The 22,936-nt window shown below is 45.2% G+C and overlaps 1 protein-coding gene across 1 annotated transcript in view; it reads left to right on the top strand.

Moving 5' to 3' along the window:
- SERINC4 (serine incorporator 4) overlaps window positions 1-21,799 on the top strand; it is a 305,592-nt gene extending 283,793 nt beyond the window's left edge. Inside the window, exon 12 of the mRNA XM_085644357.1 lies at window positions 18,572-21,799. Within this exon, the coding sequence (XP_085500483.1) occupies window positions 18,572-18,785 (214 nt within the window). The 3' untranslated portion in view covers window positions 18,786-21,799. The remainder of the gene's footprint in view (window positions 1-18,571) is intronic.
- The last annotated feature ends 1,137 nt before the right edge of the window (window positions 21,800-22,936 follow it).

The raw sequence follows: 22,936 nt of genomic DNA, 5'->3' as shown, positions 1-22,936 counted from the left end.
GATCACCACAAAGATCAGGAATTTTTTGATAAAATAACACTTCCCCGCCTCAATGAGCAGGATCGGCTTATACTGGCAGGCGAAATAACAAAAGATGAAATTGCCCAAGCAATCTCTAATCTTCCATACAACAAAGCACCGGGAGAAGATGGTTTTCCCGGGGAATTTTACCGTTGGGTAAAACCCGAAGCAATAGACGCCCTTTATGAGGCCTATAAAGAAGCAGAGGAAACTGGTAGCCTCTCCTCTCTCACAAATAAAGCAATCATAACGGTCCTTCCCAAACCTGAGAAAGATCCATTATACTGCAGTAACTATCGTCCAATTTCCCTTCTGAATACAGATTCAAAGATATTAGCCACCATTCTCGCCAAAAGACTCAAACAAGTTATCGCTAAACTCATACATAATTCTCAAGTGGGATTCATGCCAGGCAGAAATTCTCGTAACCATCTACGTACTTTGGCTCACATACTCTGGCTTTCCAAGGATGCTGGAGAAGACAGAGTAGCCTTATCCTTAGATGCCGAGAAGGCCTTTGACCGTATTGAATGGAGCTATATGTTCCGTACACTACATAGGCTGGGGTTAGGCAATGAGTATATCTCTAAGGTCAAATGGTTATATGAGACACCATCCGCACAAGTGAATTGTGGGGGTTTCCTTTCAAAATCTTTTTTAGTGCAAAGAGGTACCCGCCAGGGTTGCCCTTTATCGCCCCTTTTGTTCCTTCTTGCACTTGAACCGCTGGCTGCGGCAATAAGACAGTGTTCACAAATAGCAGGCATTCCTACACCAGCAGGGATCTCAAAAATACTTCTTTATGCAGATGACATATTGCTCACACTTACTGATCTGCCTACTTCACTCCCTAGACTCATGTCTACCATTTCTCGCTTCTCGATCATTTCTGGCTACAAAGTCAATTGGAATAAGAGTGAAGCTCTACCATTGTCCAGGAGTACAACAAAAGCAGCTATTTTGGGCTATAATTTTCAATGGAAAGTGGACCGTCTGAAGTATTTAGGTATTTACATCAACACAGGTTTAGAACGTATGATTCAAGATAACTTAGATCCACTTATTGCCAAAACGAAGTCAGAGTATGAAAAATGGTCCCATCTTAACTTGTCTTTTTGGGGTAGAGTACAGGCAGTGAAAATGATTATAGTGCCCCGTTTCACTTATGTTTTAGGTATGTTGCCTTTGACAGTTAAAATATCAATATTGCGAGATATTGACAAAGGTATTAAAACCTTTATTTGGGGATCCCTGAGACCTAGGCTTAAAATCTCAAAATTGATTGCTCACAGGCGATATGGGGGTCTTAGTTTACCGTGTATTGAGCATTACTATACAGCCCTCCATTTATCTCAATTGGTTTATCTTTGGCCCAGACAGGATGATCCCCCACTATGGGTTGTCATTGAAAGACAAACTGTACAGGCAACTTCAGGTTTGTACATGTTTTACACTCATAAATCACCTGCTTTACAAACTTCCAACCCTATTATTCAATCTATGCTTAAGATGTGGATACATGCCCACAAACTCCTTAAGAGTGACCCAAGACTGCATGGAAAGGCCCCCATATGGCATAACACTGATATTAGAATAGGTAAACGGACTATATCCTGGGATATATGGGAGAGAGCAGGTATTCTAACGGTGGATCACTTACTCACTTTAGAAGGTGAGCTTAAAACTTTTGAAATGCTTAAAATAGAATTTCAACTCCCTGCCTCCCAAGAGGGGAAATACTTACAACTAAAACAAGCCCTATTTCGTAGACTAGGACCATTTCCTTGGATAGTTGAGGATTCCCCAGTATTACAATACTTACAAATTTGGGGGAAATTCAAAGGCGCAGTCTCTGGATTTTATAATCTCATAGTGCATAAATTACACTCATACCCATTACTTGCACAGCTCCATGTCAAATGGCAAGGGTTAATTACTGTAGCTTATTCCGATGAGGAATGGGAGGATATTATTATGAACATGGATAAGGGTATCAGAGAGGCCAGAATGAAATTTACTCTTTTCAAAATTCTTCATAACTGGTACTGGTCACCACAAAAACTCAAGTCAGCAGGTTTACTACACCGATCTACCTGTTGGAGGTGCCCAGAGGAGGACTGCGATATACTACACATTTTATTCCGATGCCCAATTTTGAAGGAATATTGGTCTTCCATAACTGCCTCTCTACACAGAGCTATACAAGTGTCCATTCCTTTAACAGAAAAATTAGTTCTATTACATGATGTTACTGATCTCCCAAATCTCACAAACCATACAAGACGATTGATAGCTATTGCACTCACTGTAGGAAAAATTTGTATATTAAGACATTGGAGAACACCACAATGCCCTACATATGACGAATGGCTTATTGAAATGTATAAAATAGCATCATATGAAAAACTCATTTATAGATTGCAGGACAATGTTGCAACTTTCATCCAAATTTGGAACCCCTTTCTAGCTAATAAATGTTCTATTTCTGGTAATATTTCAGATTTTTCTTCTAGTTAAGAACTACAATAAGTGAATTACTTCTGTTTTCATTTCCTTATTAATTAATTACCATCATTATTTATATTCATGCTGTTGATGTTATCATTAGGCCTGTTGATGCTATAGCCACGAACACTGTTATTTGAATTAGGACTTACTGTTCACCTATTTGAAATTGTTGAGTTAGTGGGAATATCTTGACTTGAAATAATATATTTGTATGATATTATCGCTACTATCTTCCAACTATCTATAATACATGGTTTACTACATACTGTATACTATCTTTATCATCTTCTCCCTAGTCCACCTTTCCTATTTCTTCCTTTCCAGGTTTTATGAATACCTCAACTATTGTATCTTTTGATATCTGTATTATCCTTTTTATATTTAAAAATCTGAGAAGGTAACATTTCATAGTAATTTATTGTGTGGGCATAATTTGATTTGTTTATACTCCCTTTTTTATGTATTGTTTATAAACTGACATGTACTTCTCAATAAACATATACCAAAAAAAAAAAAAAAAAAACAACACTCTGCAACATATCAATGAGTTCTATAATATATATTTATATATGTGTGTGAGTTATACTTATATATGATATATATGTGAATAATACTGCGTGCAGTAAATGCGTAGACCCGGTCCTGATAAATAAGTGCCGGTGCTAAGCACCGGAAAGCACCGGCACAAATTAAGCACTGTAAATAATATTAAAAAGAAATGTTGTCGACGTGGAGTTTCGATGGTACTTGAAATGGTTCACCCCACCTTCTGCAGGACAATCTTAACATTAAAATTCAATGTGAATATTCTCTTTTATCCTGCTCAGAGATCAATGACGTGGCTATTCTATGGAACTTCTTATCTTTCAGTTCTCTTAAGATGTGGCAAATCTGTAATCATCCATTCTGGTCACCCACAGTGGTATATCTGGGTGTCCTCTCATGTTAATTTCGTGGTGGGCACATATCTATTGTATTATTCTATGGCCCGTTTCCTATTTCTTGTACTTCCTGAAAAGGGGATAGGTGTATCCTTGCATGCAACTGGTTTATTAATTGTCCAGTGTTTCACTCTTCCCTTTGGCCGGCTTTTTTTCAGCTCCCTTTTCAGGTCTACCAGCAGTGGCGTATCTCAAAATGATGGTCCCCACCACCCCACTGCAGAATGGGAAGAGTGGCACCTGAGTCTCCAATACCCTAAAGATATTCATGGACCTTGAGCTGAATGGGGTCCCCTGAAAGCGAGGGGGTCCCCTGCACCGCAGGGCCTATGTTACACCCCTGCCTACCAGTCAGCGTTTAGTAGAAAGACCATTGCGGACCACACCAAAAGCTTTCAGTTGGTTCAGAGCCTGCCTATTGCTTACCATTGTTTGACTTTATTGCCATACTCATTTGCTTGGTCCTTATTCGATTGCTTGATTTTCTCTTCTTGTGTTTGTCTCTACCCTAACGCATAGCTTCTTTACCATCCATTTGAATAGCTAACTTGAATCCTTCCATTGCTCACCTTTTAGGGACTACTTGTTTGAGGTATGTGTGGAAGTAGATACGCATGCTGTGCATAACTCCTGCCATCTAGGGTTGGGCACAGATGTGTGCAAGCTTTTTTGCCATGAGGCACTTTGACCCCTCCTCTTGCTGGTAAGGTGCATGGTCACTGACTCCATTGTTATATTGTTTTCTTTCCACCGTCGAGTTTGGACGTGTGCTTGTGTGCTACGGTTTGACATCGTCGCTGTGCTGTGTTCGGTGCGGTGCTGTGTTCGCCCCATCTGGAATGATTCTCAATCATGTTCCTCTTTTGACTTCGTCCCAGGTTGGTGCCTTCTGTTTGACTGAGTGACTTTGATGTCAAGCTCCGTGCCTAGTGGGCCTTCTGTCTACCGACAACATCCCTCCACCATGCCTTCACGGTGATGGAACAGACTCCATTTCGCTACTGTCCTCGCTGCCACGTGAAATACCCTTGGACCGAACTCTATCAGATCTGTAATTTGTGCCTGTTTCCCAAGCATAACGAGGCTGCCTATAACACCTGCAGCTCCTTCCGCTCCAAGAAGACCATCAGCGACCATCAGGCTTGGCGTCTCGAGATGTCGCATAGGAGCAGAGGTGACACCCCGGACCTCTTTGGCTCTGAAGGCATCGATCGGGAACACCACCCACAACCATTGTCCATAGACATGGAAGCTTTTTCCCCCGGCCACAGCTCCAGCTCTGATCTGGAGATCGAGGATCTTCCATCAGTACAGCCAGCTGTGAGTATGGTATTCCCACCCCTTAACACCACTTGCAAGGGTCATCCAGCCACTCTGGAGCACCTGAGCAATGCTACCGGTCCACCACTGCCTTTGGGCAATGGTCGGCACTGACCACTACCACTAAGCACCACCATCGGAAGTATTTCCCACCTCTGGCTTGGCGGCGAATAAACCATCAAGTCCGACTGCTTTGGCGCTGCCTATGCCCATCTCTGAACTGACAAGACCATCGGAGCCGTCACCTTTGCAAAAATCGCCATTGGCGCCGACCACTAAGACTGGTATTGGCTCGGGTGCCATCGATCCGATTCTCCATGAACTCCAAAATCGACGCCCCACAGAAACACTTGATAATGCATCCCCACATGGGCCGGAGTCTCACCCGCCCTCCGGGAGCTGCTGCTCAGCCACCCAAACGTCAACTGTCCTTTGAGGAAGCCTTGCACATGCCACCTCCACCCAAGCAGTGCAAGAAAGTGGGCAACTAGCATTACCGCCACCTCACCCTATCTCACAGTGCTCACCTTCCCCACTTACTAATCTTGGTGACCCCCTTCCCTATACATTTCAGGGGTCATCTCACTCAGACATGGGGGGCCTCGGTGAGGGCATACCTTCAACACTCCTCCGCAGGACAATCCCTGGAACTCCTGTGATAATGACCTACCAGTGGGGACTCAGATCCTGACCTGCACCCTGCCCGTCCTTCCCCTTCTGATGACTTCACGTCCTACGGTGAACTCATTGGTAGATCTGCCTCCTTCCACAAGGTGGATCTCCACACTGACCCTTTGGAAGAGGGCTTCCTTTTCAAGACCCTGTCCTCCACCCACCACTCTACCCAGTGCCGCCTCATGATCAGGGGCATGCTGCATCACACCACTGACATTTTCACGACCCCGTCAGCGCCAGGGTCATCACGCACAGGGTGGCAAAGGAACACAATGCCTCCCCTACTGACCCCCTTTACATTCTTCGTCAGCTCCAGCCTATCTCCCTGTTTGTCACTACCAGCCATAGGACAGCTAACTCACAAGCTACTGGTGTTGCCCCTCCACCAGATAAAGAAGACCTTAAACATATAGATGCTGCAGGTAAGAGGGTTGCTTTGCAATCGGCCAACTATAGGCAGGTTGCCAATTCCATTGGGCTGCTCCCCAGATATGACCACACTCACTGGGATAAGATGGAGGAGCTCCCACAACATCTCCTAGAGGAGTACAGGAAAAGGGTCTTTGAGAATGTTCCTGTGGGAAAGTAGATCTCCAACACCACCATCAGCTGTGCATTGAATAATGCAGACACTTCTACTAGCAGGGCCAGACTGGGAACCTAAACCGGCCCTGACAAGTGCTCGGCCACCCCCCCCACCCCCCGGGGGGGTTGGGGGGTGCAGCCGAACTCTTTGCCACAGCCGGTTTTCGGACGATTTTGTTACAGGGCCGATTTTGCAACTTTGCTGCAAAAACGGCCCTGTAACAAAAACGGCCCCCAGAGGCCCAAAACCGGCCCAAAACCGGCCCCCACCTGTGCGGCCCACCGGAGGATTACCCGGTGCCCGCTACGGCCAGTCCGGCCCTGTCTGCTGGGGGGGGGTTAAATCCAGAGTCCTGCATAGGCATGCCTGGCTCCTTATTGCCAGCATTAAGCCAGAAGTCCAGCAAAACATGTTCAACCTGATGTACGATGGCCATCATCAGTTTGGGCTGTGGGTAGACTAGATGCTGGAAAAAGAAAGAAAGATAGGGAGATGGTGAAAGCGATGGATGCCCTCCAGGCACCTGCTCCTGAAGTCTCAAAGACCACCTAACCCAAGACCTCCACGTCTTAACAGCATCCAGAGGCCCAGCAGTCCTCTCCCAGAGGCTACTTTAGAGGGTCCTACAGAGGCAACAACTCAAAAGGCAGAGGTAAATGAGGCTCTCTGAAAGGAGCTACCAACACCACTATGCCCTGACTTGCCTCTCCTTCCCCCGATCACACTACCCCTGTTCGGGGGCACCTCCAATGGTTCTTTCCCACTAGGCACAACATCACCACTGACCAGTGGGTATTGGATATTATCCAACATAGTTATTGTCTGGAGCTCATTTCTACGCCTCTCAACATTCCACCTCACAAACACAAACTCTCCCCAGAACACCAAAGGCTACTCGGGGAAAAGGTCAAAGAGCTCCAGCTCAAGGGGCCATAGAACCCGACCCCCATCATCAGCAGGGCACAGAAGTATACTCTCTGTAATTACTGATCTCTAAAAAAAATGGTTCACTCCGATGCATTTCGGACCTCTGGCCCCTAAGCAACTACATTCTTTCAGAGCACCTCCACACTGTTACTCTTCAGGCTTCATGGCCACGCTTGACTTGAAGGGCACTTATTTCTCCATACCAATCCACCCAGCACAGCACCGGTATCTCAGGTTTGTAGTCAGTAGAAGGCATTACCATTTCAATGTACTCCCCTTCGGGGTTACTGCTACACCCAGGGTGTTCACCAAGTGCCTTGCGGTGGTGGCTGATCATCTGTGCAGACAGGGCATGCATGTCTTAACTGTCTGGACAACTGGCTCATCAAGAGTGCCCCTCATCAGAACTTCTGCAAACACACAGGTCACAATAAACCTCCTTTACGAGCTAGGGTTTACTATCAACGCTACATAATCTAACCTCCAGCCTCTCCAGATACAGCACTATCTGGGGGCAGTCCTCAACTCAGAAGTTGGCATGGCCTATCCAAATGCTGCCAGGATACAGTCCTTCAGATTATACAGACACTAATCTCTCAATTTCAATCAGACCACCAAGTCAACATCATGACAGTCATGTGCCTCCTTTGCAATATGGCCTCCTGTATTACCATAGCGCCCCCTGCCAGGTTACACCTGTGTCTGTTGCAGGAGTGCTTAGTGCTCCAGTGGTCTCAAGCAGGGGATCACTGGGATGATCTAGTGTTGGTCGGCTGCCGCACTTGACAATCTCTGCCGTGGTGGAACAGCACCAACCTGTTGCAGGGGCAGCCTTTCCTTGACCCAGTTCCACAGCGGGACCATTACAACAGACGCCTCTCTTATGGGATGGGGTGTGCAATTATGGGACCTGACTGTCTAAGGCCTGTGGGAACCCACTCACTTGGGTACTAACATCAACTACTTGGAACTTCTAGCTGTTCACCTGGCATTGAAAGCTATTCTTCTTCTTCATCACGACGGACAACATGGCAGCCATGTTCTATCTTCAGAAGCAAGGCGGCTCCAGGTCTCTCTAGCCTATCCCAGAGCATTTGGTGGTGGGCTCTCCACCACAAGATCCATCTGCTAGCAGAGTACCTTCCGCGATTGGACAACGACTTTGCCGACCTCCTCACCAGGATTCGGTAACTAGTCCATGAGTGGGAACTCCACCCACAAAATTCTCCTCCAGTATTTCTGCCGTGGTGGATTCCCAGAGATAGATTACTTCGCCACGGAAGGAAACTCCAAATGTCCAAGCTTCACCTCCAAGTTCCCACACCCACAGTCCAGGGGCAATTCACTATGGATGAATTGGTCAGGGATATTTACCTACGCTTTTCTACCTCTCCTACTACTTCCGTTTTGGGTCGGAGGCTTCAGTAGACGTCTTACACCCTCATCCTTGTGGCTCCATCCTGAGACCACCAACCCTGGTTCACTACTCTGCTCAAACTCTTGGTGGTTCCGCAAGAGAAGCTCCCCAACAGGCCAGACCATTTCAAGCAGAACCATGGAGTAATCAGGCACCCAGACCCCAGGTCTCTCAATCTTGCGATCTGGCTCCTGAAATCCATAAGCATTCTCAATGAAGCACGCAGGCCTACTACCCGTGCCTGTTATGCTGCCAAGTGAAAAACGTTTCTGTACTACTGTCACTCAAAACGCATTGACCCATTAGGTGCTAAAGTGCAGGATATTGTCTGCTTCCTACTTCATTAGCAGACTAGTGGTTTGGTTTTCACTTCCATATGGCTACACCTATAGCTGTAGCTGCCTATCTTCAGAACAGATAGCACATGTCCCTCTTCAGAATTCCAGTCATTAAAGCTTTTATGGAGGGCTTCGAGTTATTCGTACTCGGGTACCATGGGCCATGACATGGAACCTCAAAACTGTACTGACAAGACTCATAGGCCCTCCGTTCAAACCCCCCCACTCCTGTCCCTCCAGTTTCTCTCTCGGAAGGTGGTATTTCTGGTTGCCATCACTTCACTCAGGCATGTAAGTGAGCTTCAGGCACTAACATTGAACACATCTTTCTTTCAGATATGCAGGGATAGGGTTGTCTTCCACACCAACCCCAAATTTCCCCCTTTAGTGGTCTCACATTTCCACTTTAATCAATCCATTGAACTCCCTTTCTTTTTCACAGAACATGACTTGCTGAACAGGCTCACAATACTTTCTACAAACCCCATAAAAGGAAGACCTTATCCATATCAGGCATTGCAAGATGGATCCAGACATCCTATGCTAAAGCTAGGAAGACGATGCCCATTCTTCCTAGAGCCCACTCCACTCTGAACAAGGAGCCTTTAGGGCCTTCCTGGGGAACATTCACATAGCCGACATCTCAAAGCAGCTACCTGGTCCACACCACATAATTTTACAAAATATTACTGTGTGGATGTGCTAGCCCGTTAATAAGCCAATGTTGGCCAGTACTCCTTTTCAATCTACTGCTAATCCCACAGGCTATCTACCACTTCTGGGAACAACACTGCTTTACTATGCGCTGCATGTCTATCTACAGTCACACATGCCTCAAACTGAAACTTTTTACAGTATGCATCTGTTCGTGGCATGTAGTACTGTAAAGTCGCATGCACACACCATTCTCCCTGGACGACCGTGGCCATTGCAGTGATCTTTCTATCTCACTTTTTTCTTTTTTGCATAGACATTTCTCTATACATTGCTTTGCTTCACATTGCATCCTCAACTGCCATGCGGGAAAAACGATCTACCAATGGAGTCAATGACCATGGGTATTACCAGCAAGAGGAGGAGTCACTGTATTTCATGACTCAAAAGACTTCTTCAAACAAAAACAACTTGCACACATCTGGGCCCAACACTGGATGACAGGAGTATACACGGCATGTGAATGTACAGCACTACATGCCACAAACAGAGGCTTACTGGGTAAATAACATTTTCAATTGTTTCATTGAGCTCTCCATGGTAGTTCATGTGTTGTCTTGCTCTCTTGTGTGGTGCTTCCTTACTGTCAAATAACAACACCTCACCCCACTGCTACCCCTTCGCCTGCCCCTCCGTTGTTCCTCTACCCATTACACAACAGCAACTGCCAATCCAAGAAACACTTTCTGTTAAACTGTTTTTATTTATCTATCAAAGCTCCATCTGCCATCCTTGGATCGGTAAATAAAATAAATTGGTGTATGTGTTATTCTGCATTTTCCAATGGTGCATGCATCTTACATCATCACGCATACATATGCTAGCTGAATGATGCTGCCGGCAGTAGCTGAACATCACGGTGCTTGTTTTTCCGATACTGCACAGCATTGGCAAAAGCCATTGGCAAAGCCAATAGATAAACAAGGTGACATCTAATGGCTTTGCCAAGGCTTGTTACCCAAAGCAGCTACAGCTTAGAGTAGGGATAAACTCTGTATTAAGCAGTAGATAAGAAATGAGCAGTTCCAGGCAGTACCTTCACATGTAAAATAATGTACTGACCTAGAATAATGCTATGTTTTGTTGGGTACACAGCACACTAGTATGATGTTTTCATTGTGTGCAAACATCACAAGTACCAGAAGAAGGTGGAATAGAAATGATCGAATTGTAGCAGCAATAAAGGCAGATAAGGGTGGGGAGGAGTCCGGGTAATTGAAGTGGATGCTTAGCTGCTGAAAGATTAAAGGGGAGCACTTTAGAAGTAGAGCATTCCAGAGCAGAGCCCCAGAGTGGAAATACTACCCCACCATGGCAGCCCTTTTGGGTGTGTTAAGGATCAGAGGACCCTGCCTAGATCGCAGGAGACGTCTAAAGATTTGTATGTGTGATTAGAAGGACTGATTTGTGAACAAAGGCATAAGCCTTGAATTGAATCTGTTAGCTGATTGGGACAAAGTGGAGCGCCGTAGGCAGATCACTCCTGGAGTGGAGATCCTGGCCACTCATCCTTTATGAGGACATTGACGTGGGAGGTGAAAGAGAGTGGTTCTTGATTCCTTTTAAAAACAGGGATCTGGGATAGATTAGACGTAGTGGCTATTCACCAAGTGGATCCGAGCAAGGGTGCACAGACCATATAATTTCAGTTTTGTGGGTTTGAACGAGAGCCGGTTGCAGTCCATCCATCCAGAGAGCTTAAGGTCCATGTGACAAAAGCTGATGGTTCTCAGGACTTCTTTATATTTCAAAATAGCTCTATCTTTCATCAGCAAAGGTGTAATATTTGAAGCCAAATATGATATTAATATTAAATATTAAATGCTAATGGTGAGTTCTGAAACAGTCTGCAGGTACCTTTTATAGGCTGCTAAATAGGCATCCCGTGCAGATCTGGTGGCGCTCATTATGGAGGAAAGATTCAAACCACCTTCACTCCTTTCGAGCCGCCCTCTGGAATTTCAAATGACCACCTGCCTGAGCATTGACTATGAAACAGACCTAGACACATGGATGATGATAATAATAATAACAACAACAACAGCAATAGTTTTGGACTCTGTTATTGTAACCACCAGAGCAAATATTGTGCAAAGCTACCCTGTCCAATTGCATCATGGAGCATTGCACCGGAGCTCCCTGTTCTGTGGCAGAGTTCGCGCATAGGACCCTCTTGTGCAGGAGACCTTTCCTAACAGTCGGTTTAACCCGTTGCATGCATTAGACGGCCCCTGACCGTCCGACGTCATAGTGGGGGTGTGCGGAGGACGGCCGAATCCGAACTCTGCCCACTCATTGACGCCTTGACGCCCATCGGGCAAAGTTTGCGCATGATAAGATTTATTTCATTCATTCATTAATTCGCCCGCACCTCAGCGAAATTCATGCCGCGGTCAACGGGTTAACCATACATTAGCAGTATTGTACGAAAACCACCTCTTCTCTTAAGTTTCCAGGGTGGTGGAGTAAGCTACCCAGTTATTTCCTCTCAATTCTCCACTGAGAGCCTGCTTGGAGACTAGATTAGATAACTGTAGCCCGCAACATACCCATGCAGCCACAGGTCTGAGGCCGGTCCACACAGGCACACAATTACACTTGACGTGCACTTGTCTATTAAAAACAAAATGCACCTGATTCACCAAGGTAAATTTACACTTTTGTGTATGTTTACTACTTTTCGGTATTCACAAAGTTAAACTTAGACAAAAAGTCTAACTTTACAACTTATCGGTATTCACAAAGGTAAATTAACTTAGACCAAAAGTCTACCTTCACTAATTCTTGGTTTTCACAAAGGTAAACTTAGACCAAACGTCTTACTTTACTACTTTTTCGGTCTTCACAAAGGTAAACTTAGACCAAAAGTCTAACTTTACTAGTAGTAACTTACCTTTGTGAATACCGAAAACAGGAAAACATCCATTGACGAGTGAATTACAATAATACTTATTTTCTTGCAAGCAGTTAAGCAGAAGTGGGTTTGGATGGAGTGTTTGCTTCAGCCAGAGGCACAGGCTGTGTGTGAGTAGTGGCATGTTGTGTGCGGTTGGCATATAGGCAGGAGGTGTGATGCAACCGAGAATATTGTGCTATCTGAAGTGTGTATAAGGACGGTCCAACTTATGACACAGTGTCCTAACTCTGAACCCCCTTATGCCACATGAAAGTGACATGCCCCCTTGAAGAAAATTATTATTTAATTTAGATATAAGAACATATGCAATTTTGCTTATTTATGTACATGCCACTTCTTATCACAGGCTTGCAGTTTAGAAGCAATGTCCTCAGGAGTTATTCATATTTAACTCAAGTGTTTATTTTATCAAAAACAGAAGAATAAAGGCCCCAGATGGCCAGAAGATTCGAATCTGTGACCGTCAGGATACCCTCAATTTACCACAGAAGGAAACTTAATGGGTTGTAAGATGACCTTCCATGTTAAGGCACCTGTTGTCAAGAGCTATGTGTATCCAGCAGTGGAAGACGGTATACTTCTAGAGACAGCTCAGGTGGTTGCTGTACTTGCTGTAGAGTCCTCTTACTATTAGACTGCTGGAAGTTGCGCTCCTCCTGGACCGCCCCAGCGAGGGAGACTGTAATCTGAACGGTAACTGACTTCATTAGGACAGAGTGACCCGATAGCCCGGTTGCATGGCAGCCGATTGGAGATCATAGAGCAGAGCTGATCGGGGCTCGCGCTCATTAGAGGGCTGGTATCGCGTCACAGAGCCCTGGGTAAGCCTCGTGAGAACCTCACTCCAGCACGGCAAGCCATGTCAGATTTCACAGCACAACTGGGAAATGGGATAAGACCAGAAGGCAGGAATCTGTAGACTTACAGTGAACATGAAATATGTGCACTATAAGCAGGGTTGGATTGGGGCCACAATTCGGCATGGGCAGCCAAAAAAAGTGTTGCACATTCCAGATCGCAACCTTTCGCAATACACTGCTTGGTTAGGATAATAGAGCTAAATGATGGTAAACATTTGTGGTAATAAAAGTATTATAAGGCTTATAGGGCCGGAACTTAAATAGGAAATTAACATTCCAATGGATACAATATACTTTAGAAGCACAGAATTATCAAAAATACTAGGAACTCACTTGTAATTGTTTTTTCATCCATACAATTGCAGTGTGTGTTTTGATGAATGTTCAGTGGGAAACATGATATGGCACAGACCTAAACTGCCTTTTACACTCACCCTGGGCTTTTATGATATTCATTTTATCTTTTGCAGTACTCAGGAGAGGGCCCCCAATGCTCAGAGACTGGGGAAAGGTGCATCTGTTTTTCTGTTGTACTTGCTGCTAGCATCACCTGGACGTTCTGAGAAAGTGACTGATGCTAGTGCTTAAATGCAAAAATCAACAGAAAAATAGTGTCACTTCCCTTACATGCAGTTTTATATAGCACAAACTAGGCCCAGGGGCATTGGGGTGCTTTACATGAGCACTCGATAACATTACAGAGGTCATATATATTTTTTTTAGGTTCATGTAGATTAAGTGATTTGCTAAGATTCACGGGATGGGACTTGGACCTGATTTCCTAGTTTCAAAGTCAGCTAAGGCCACACCCTGGCCCTGTTGACTGCAGTAATTAATATGTGGCAGACAAAGGAGAAGCAGAGACTGATTTATCTCCGCCTTTTGCATGGAGTGGAGGTGGACAAACATAAAATGAGGAGCTCCCTTGCTGGCCCTCACCAACCCCCATCACCTGATGCTCCCGTCCTCTCTCCTGCTGCAGTTCCCTGCAAAGTAAGTGCTAATGGCTTCCCATCAGCAGCTCCTTGCAGACTCTGTCACACCTGGAGGGAGCCAGAGGGCAGGCACACCTCTTGCTGTGACAGTAGGAGCAGCCCATTGTCATCCTGCCTCTGACATTAGTCCGCTGACCTGACATCCTCCTGTGCATGGGGTCATGTTTGTTAAGGCTGTAACAACAGCCTTTCAAGTTGTGCACCCGGGGTTGAGTCCTTAGTAGACCAAAAAAACAGCCCACCAACTGGCCTTAGGCCCATCGGCTGATGCCCGATTGCCTACCTTGCCAATCCGAGGCACACTATAAGTAAAACTCCCAGTTTTCTGTTTTTACCGATTTTTACAGATAAAAACAGACAGAAAACAATGTGTTTCCTGTCTGTGTTTATTTTTAAAAGCAGAAAAATATGGAAAATTGTGCTTCTTTTTGGCAACTTTCCATGCTGTTTTCCCAGGACAACCGCTGAGCAGATAGACATCATGAGAAATTAAAAACAGGTTGAGATTTCCCTAAATGCACTTATTTGTATTATAATGCTGATATTTACCTGTAGATGTAGTGATTTTGCTACATTTCACTGCTTAATTTGCTTAAATGCGACAGGAAGCAAAGTTTGAGTGCATGTTTATCAGTTAAATAAATGTGGTAATATACCATTTTAAGACTTCTTATACTCGCGGAACACAGAATAAATATGGATAAATACCAATAAGATGTCCCTAAAATAAAAATGGGATAAATACAGATGGAAATGTACAAATAAAAAAATACCATAAAACTGGGAGCCCTATATATAAGTTAATAGAAACATGTATGGGCCTGCTAAAAAATGTCAGAATGGATTTCACTCTAGGGCTTAATTTTCAGACTAACTGCGTGAGTAAGATTAGCTTTAATGCACAAATAGTGTTTTTATTGTGAAAAAAACACGTGCAATTACAAAAGATAGCTTTGCACACATAAAAAATGTACTCGTGCCTCGATTTTCATGAATGAATCTACTCCGATGGGTTTGGTGGGAGCATTCCAAGAGGAGAATGTGAATGAGCAGATTTTCTGATTGTCTTAAGAGCTGGCACCTTGGCATTGAAACACAGACCTGCACGTCACAGGATCCTCTGAGTCACGTACGTGTTGTTTGCCCGTCCAAGACCAACAACTAAATGCTGCAACAGTTTAACAGCAGAGGCCTATTTTAATACAGAAGCTATCCTAACATACTGGCATTTCTGGTATTCCACAATGTAACGCTCTGCATTCTCTCGCTGGCTGGACACTTCTGTGACTCCACACCTTAAAGTGGTGGATTCCATTACAGGCTGCCTTCTTCTGCTACTCCACACCTTACAGGGGATGTGTTTCCTGGCAGGCTGGCCTCTTCAGTAAGTCTGCACCTTAATGCTGTGTCTTTCGTAGTAGACTGAAATTTTCTGTTCGTGCAGATCTTAACGAAGAGCGTTTCATGGCAGGCTTGGCTCTTTTGTTAGTCTACACCAGGGGTTCTTACACTTTTGACTTCCTTGGACCCCCAGTGAATCACTACTGGAAGCCAGGAACCCATACCTAAGCAATTTCTACGATTTAAACCTAAAAAAAACATTAAGAATTACAGAAACAAGTATACCTGTAGCAAATACAAAAATTATAAAATATTTTATTTAATAACCAAACAAAAAATATAACAATCGGAATGTAAAATTAAAATAGGAAAGTTGGATCTTTTTAAAATGTAGTTTTATTTGTAAAAGACGAAGTGATATGCTACACTCCATCACATAATTTTCTCTTTTTTGCTCCTAATATATGCCCTCTTTTGGTCTGCGTTTACCAGTGCTTTAATTTCGGCCATCAATCGTCCATACTGTATTCTCTTTGTTGTATTTGCATTCAGGAGCAACCTGTGCAGGTTAGAGCGGTAGGGCCGGATGGGGGGAATTTCAACAGACGACGACGAGGGAAAATTAATTATTTTTCTAATTTTCCTTTGTTGTCGTCTATGGAACCCCCCACCCAACTCAGCCCCACCGCCCACAGCTCTCACCTGCATGGGCCCCTCCTAGTTGCATTGCCCCAAAGAAACCAGCTAAGGATACCAATTACATTTTTAGCCTTCAGTTTAAAATTTCTACATATTTGCAGGACGTTTTAAAAAGTAAACTTGTTTATTTTGATTATTTCTTATGTATATATACTTTATTAATCTGCTAATAATATTTCATTTTATAAACTGTTGTGGACCGCCTGAGTAGGCTTTGTGGGTCCCAGGAGTCCGCGGACCACAGGTTAGGTAGACTTTAATCCAGTGGATTTATAGCTGATGGCCTCTTCTGTTACTCCACGCCTTAATGTGGGATTTCGAAGAAGGCTAGCTACTTCTCTTATACCATATACTAATGAAAAAGATTGCATAGTAAACTGGTCTTAAAAGTTAGTCCACACTTTAATGTGGTGTGTTTCACAGCAGGCTGGTCTCTCCTGTTACCCCAAACCGTAATGCAGTGGATTTCATCTCAGGCAGGCCGCTTCTGTTAGTCCTTACCGTAATACGATGGATTTCATGTCCCGTTGGCCTCTGCTGTTATTCCACACCATAAAGTGGCGGATTTCATTACATGTTGGCCTCTTCTGTTAGATGACACTTTTATGTGGTGGCAGTGCTTGATTTGTTAAACAAAAAGGCCCATATTTATTAAGGTTTTGTGTCACCTTTGCAACACGCACGGGGGCACAAGGGTGACACAAAACCTAAATGAGCTTTATCAAGCAATGCAAGGCCACCTTGCGTGGCCCCGTGTGGCTTGATAGAGCTAGAATAACGCAAGGCAGTGCAAATTGCTGCCTTGCGTTACTCTCCGTCAGAGAGGCGTGCAAGGGTGGAGCATGGGTGTTCCCATGCATCCACCTATGCATTCTGACACATTCCCAGATTAACCAATGCAGGTAGTCTGGGGAATGAGTCAGAATTGTTCGCCTGCCCGCCAGAGGCGCAACAAGGAGAAATATCTTTATTTCTCTTGTTGTTTCCACTTTTAAGTGTGCTGCATTCTGCAGCACAATTAGAAAGAGGATAATGCCTCTGAAGATTGTTTTTGTGCAGGAAGGTGCCCCTTCCTGCACAAAATCTATCCTCCCTACAACGCAGGCACCCTTGTACCATGGTGCAAGGGTGCCTGCATTGGTGCTAGGCAGCAGTTTGTGCGCCAGCGCACAGAGAGCAGGAATGCACCAGATAATGTTAAATACGGTGCATTGCTGCCCTCTACCCTTCACCCAACGCAGTGCAGCAAGGTGGCTTGCTGCCCAGCGTTGCGTGAAAATGTGATAAATATGCCTTTAAGTGTTGGGACCCAAAGTTTTGCTAAGAAACCACTTCAGGAGCTTTTCAGCACACCAAGGTTTGTAGTCTTGCTTCCACCACTTGCATTTTTAATCTGCCACCAGATACTCCCTATCTAACTCTTGAGGGTTCATATTTTCTCCCTTTGTCCCACTTTGTCAGTCTTCCCTTCCTCCTTATTTCATCCTGTGTGTTTTTGTCTCTCTTGCTCAAAAATAAGTATTAGTCCCCCACCAGCAACCACTGGCTCAAATTAAGCATTAAGTGGTGGATTCATAAGAGACTGGACTCTCCAGCTGGTCCACACCTGAGAGTGGTATATTTCATCAAAGGCTGGCCTCTTCTGTCCGTCCACCCTTACACACGGTGAAATCATAGCAAGCTGACCGCCTCTGATAATCCACAGCGACGTGCCATCCATTTCATAGCAGGATGGACGTCCCCATATGTTGGGTCGCAACTGGTGTATGCACACACGTGCCTCCTGAAAGTCACGCCCCTTGTGTGGAGCTATGCTGTGTCCAAAAGTGCGCGTTCAATATAAAATACACATTTGCCAATCATGAACAGTTTTTGAAAATGAGCATAATGGTAAAACGAAGAGTGGCAGATTAAATGTAGGTAGGTAGGTAATAATTACAGAGCTATTGAAGCACCGTTGCCAGATCCCTCCGGTCGCCATTAATCCTGGCTGCCACTGCTTCCAGCATGAACCGTGAGCTCGGCGAGGCCAGCTGCATCTCTCCAGAGGGACCAGCAGGGAGACACAGCAACATGAGTGGACCCCAGCACACTAATCTGCTCTCCTGTGGTCTGCGGTGACATTTCCCACCCAGCTAAGTACTGCACACAGGGAGTGCTTTGCCTGGAACAACAAATTAAAGTCTCCTCAAATGAACTTCCGGTCTGTTGGCTCGCCGCAGATTAGGCTCGGGGAGCTGCTGCATATTTTAGGTTGCGAAACTGTGAAGCGTGTTGTCACTGACTGCTGCCTCAACTCCTGTTTCTCACAGGTATGAAGATTCTTCTCTGGAGACGACCTTCACCCATGGCAGCTGGTCCACCTTTTGGGTGAAAGTGGCATCGTGCTGGGCATGCACCTTGCTGTACCTGTGGATCCTCCTGGCACCTCTCTGTCTTCCTGAGACCGACCAGCGCGGCGGGAAGGGCCCTCCTCAACACATTCTTCGACGGCGCCAATTCCGCAGAGTCACCGTTTCCAAGTAACTGAGCTCTCTCGCGACGGTGTGTTGTGTCCTTCCTGGAGGACAGTCTCATCTGACTCAGGTATTGGGTTCTTTGGAGAAGACGGCAGGGTGATGTACTCAGAGTGAGGAGCTCCTACACTGATGGTCACTGGTGGACGGATATTAGATTTGTGGCCAATGAGCAAGGCAGGTGCTGAGCAAACCACTCTTTGACTTACCATATCAATTCCCTGGCTGTGCGGCGGGGGTCTCATTACAGCGGCTTGTTGCACCATAACAGGCCCTGGCCATGCTTTTCGGCCTTTGATTCCTGACAGTCATTTTAACCATATGTCGTCTCTTTCGGAGCGTGTTTCACCTTTACTGTTGCTCCTGGAAGCAATAACACCTTCTCTGAGTGAGAATGTCAACAAGGCATAAGGAGCACGGACCCTACCTTTTTGTACACTGCACCACTGCTTTAGAGCTAGGAGTCTGTTCTGAAAATTCCGAAAAAATATACCAAATCTTCCATAAGCAGCCCTTTGCAGTGAAGCATGAACTTGGGCACTGTAGACAGTGTATCATTATGCAACATGCTCCAGAGGCAGACACTTTTGTGCAAGTTTCAAAGGGTCATCAGCCATTACCTTCCATCATCCTGCTACTCGCAGTGTTATAGACTCGTAAAATGCAACCGCGACCAAAAACTGTTTCCTCTTTTATGTGCAAAGTAAGGGGACACAAGTAGCATCTTGGCAAAAATGTATTTGGTACCATCACAATGTCTGTCCATTTGACTATGCTTTGTTGCATATGTTTCTTCTGATCCAGTGATAATTCTGTTTAAAAAATGTTGTGCCGACATTAATTTGTATGTATAAACATATTCTAGAACGAGTTAAGCCCATATTAATGATGTATTCTTAAATATTACATGCCTGTTGTGAAAATACGCCTGGTAAATGTGGTGTGGGAGGTGACAGCCTCCTGTCAAGCATGTGTTGAGGGTGGTGGGGGCTTAAGTTAATGGACTGCGGTAGAGGGAGCATTTACCCTGCAGCCCACTGACCCAAACTCTCCCTCTGTAACCACCATCAGCCTGCAGTGTATGAAGGGACGTTGCAGGGTATATGCTTTTTTCCAATGGACCAGGAGGAGGAATTCAGCCCTGAGCTCATCGACTGTCCGCTCCACAACCTGTCTCTCAGCCTAATGAGAGACAGGAAGGCTAGGATGTATTGGATGGGATGGGCCATGGCAGTCACTAGGCTGAGAGGGAGGCATAAGAACCTCAACTGGTCCCCTCTCTCTCCGCTTATTGACAGGTGTGTCCCGCCCCTCCATCTCTGCCCAATGAGCTGTGAACAATCCAGGAAAGTAGCCAATCCAGGTTGGTTAGGAGTTAGTCAAAAGGCGAGAGGGTGTCAGGGGGTGAGGAGGGGAATCTTTCCATGTTCTAAATTGGGTTTGTCTGTTGTAAAACAATAATTTTGATGTCAGGAGTATTGTTCAAAATGGCGTTGAAGCAAGGAGATCACAGGCTAACATGAAAGATAATGTATGCAAATTTCACGTATTGAAATGCAAGTAATGAAATTAATGGAAACAGCACCAACCATGGTGATGTGCTATACCCAAAAAAAACTCTTTAACATAATATAACAATATTTTATATACAGGAAAATTGTCACACATAGTTTTTATTAGGTCGAGCCTAGACAGCGCATGCGCTGTCTGCAAAACATGGTGCATTCAGTATGTGGGCTTTCATTCCGTCCCTCGCAGCTGATTAGTTAAGAAGAGCGTCACTCACAAATGTTTTTTCATATGTTTTTGTCTTTTATTTCCACCTTCTCCTGTCTTGCTCCTCCCATGGTGTATTGGCCTATTACTCGTATCCTTTCACAAAACGGTTTTTCCCTTTGTGATCACGCACTCTTTTAGTTTTGTGGCAGAGTGCACAGGTTTTCGTTGCTCAGTGCAGCGCCCCATTCATAGATGCCATTGCTTACTCCCACGTGCCATTGTCCCCCCTATTCCCCGCATCCATACCCTTGGTGTTGCTTGTTTATTTTTTATTTCTGAAATGGATTCAGTTTTCGCAACTCCTCACTGTGCATGGGCTTCCTGGTTCAGCACGGTGCCCCCTTCATGGACACCGCAGCTTACTCCCACGCACCATTTTTTTCGCCATCCCTCCATCCATACCATTCATGTTGCTTGTTTTGTTTGTGGCTGGTGTGTTTTCAGTCTCACTCCGTTGCACTTACCCCAGCGTGGTACCTTCACCCATCTCCGCTACCCACCCCCACACCCCCTTCCAGGTCGCTACTTGCGCGTTACAAATTTGCCCCTCATGGCTGCTTCTTTTAATGTATTTTGAAAGCAGCGTAAACAAGTAAGAGAGGACGTGCACACCCCGCCTCCATGTGTTCCTCGCCCTCCATCGGGGCACTAGGGCATTCTTTCGGAAAAGCACACAGCCATGCAACAGTTAGCCCCACCCCAGGCATCAACATGGAAGACAGACACCATGGCCCCAGTGTCTCTGGTGCAGGCGTGCCACAGCCTGGCATTCTCAACATGACGGCAGTCGTCCGATCTGAGTGGGTAAACTTTAAATTCCAAACTTACTGGGTTTATTTTTATGTTATTTTTTAGACCTGCCAAGTTGTATAGTGCAGTTCTTTCCAGTACACCTTGCCTGGAAAGTGTAGTCCCAGAGTTACTGTAGGGGTTGACAATGCTGCCACTTCACATGTCGTAAAGTTGTACTAGTTGTGTTGCTAAACATGCGCCCATCTTCTACGTTTACATGCAAACCCTTCCGGAGCAGACCCCAGGGCACGCGCTTGTTTTATAAATGCTATCTGTACATTTAGAATATTTTGTATGGACATGCTGCACTTTTTAACTTTCCTTCCACTCTTCTCATGAAAATAGGATACACATCATTATTCGGTATATTTTTATTCTGCCGCTCCCCTTGTTATCGCTCTCGGGGGCCTTGCGTTATAAAGGTTCATAAAATAAACTTTAAAAATGATTGCAGCCTGGCTGGCGTATGCTTATTCCGTTCTACCTTCACTGATTGAGTTTCGTGACTCTTCAGCTGACACAAAGCACACACCGGCATTAGACACCACCTTCACTAGGATGCTTAGGTATCGACGCCGACAGGCACTACCTACATTCTGCGGCTGTTGTCACGGATGCACCAGTAGACTCCGAATGTATGATGTTACAACATATACATTTACAACACATGCCTTTAAAATGCAGTTTTTACATCGCAACATCCTTTACAACGCATTCATTTACATCTCATGCCACTACATCGCATTTTTAGAAACTACCTTTAAAACGCATTCCATTACATCGTATTATACCTCTACAACGCATACCATTACATTGCATTTAAGGTAAGTGTTGGATAGTGTAGGGGTAAAAGTTACTATTCTAACAGTGGGTGAAACAGTAGGGTACGTTTTGGATAGTGTAGGGGTACTATGCGTTGTAATGGTATGCGTTGTAATGACATGCGATGTAATGCCTGCATTGTAGTGACATGCGTTGTAATGACATGTGTTGTAGTGACATGCAATGTAATGGCTGCTTCGTAGTGACATGCGATGTAATGACTGCGTTGTATGTAGTGCGATGTAATGACTGCGTTGTAAAGGCTGTTTCCTGTAGACACCACTTACACCCCACGGCTGACAGACACTGCACACACCCAGTAGCCCAGTGGGCAGAGACACTGCCAGACACACCCTAGCAGTTACCACACACACCCCTGGCCCATTCTCCAAGACTCCATTGTCAGATACATGACAAAGCACATTGTAACTGCAGACTTCAGTCTGGGGTGGGTACCGTGTGTGAGTAACGACGTAATACTGCACAGTGTCATTTCGGCCTGATGTGTGACTGACACATCCCCAACTCAGTCAGCCTTTCATAGCTAAGCCTGACATATGACTGACTCTTCCACGGCAGCTCTGCCGGCATGTGCTGCATGGCTAAACACTGGTCCCTAAGGCGAGACCGATTGCATTGCAAATGCTTGTACCCCTACATTCCACAAACCAAAACCAGAGGAGAAACCGAACCTACCTGCCCGTGAGGCAGACCCGCCGGGCGTCCACAGCTGTGCTTTCATCACAGCTGCACATTTCACATTACACT

The sequence above is a fragment of the Triturus cristatus genome, chromosome 3_1 (assembly GCF_964204655.1).
Source record: "Triturus cristatus chromosome 3_1, aTriCri1.1, whole genome shotgun sequence".
In the NCBI taxonomy this organism is placed as follows: domain Eukaryota; kingdom Metazoa; phylum Chordata; class Amphibia; order Caudata; family Salamandridae; genus Triturus; species Triturus cristatus.
Note: the sequence above shows the minus strand (reverse complement) of the source record. Positions and strands in the feature narration are given on the sequence as shown.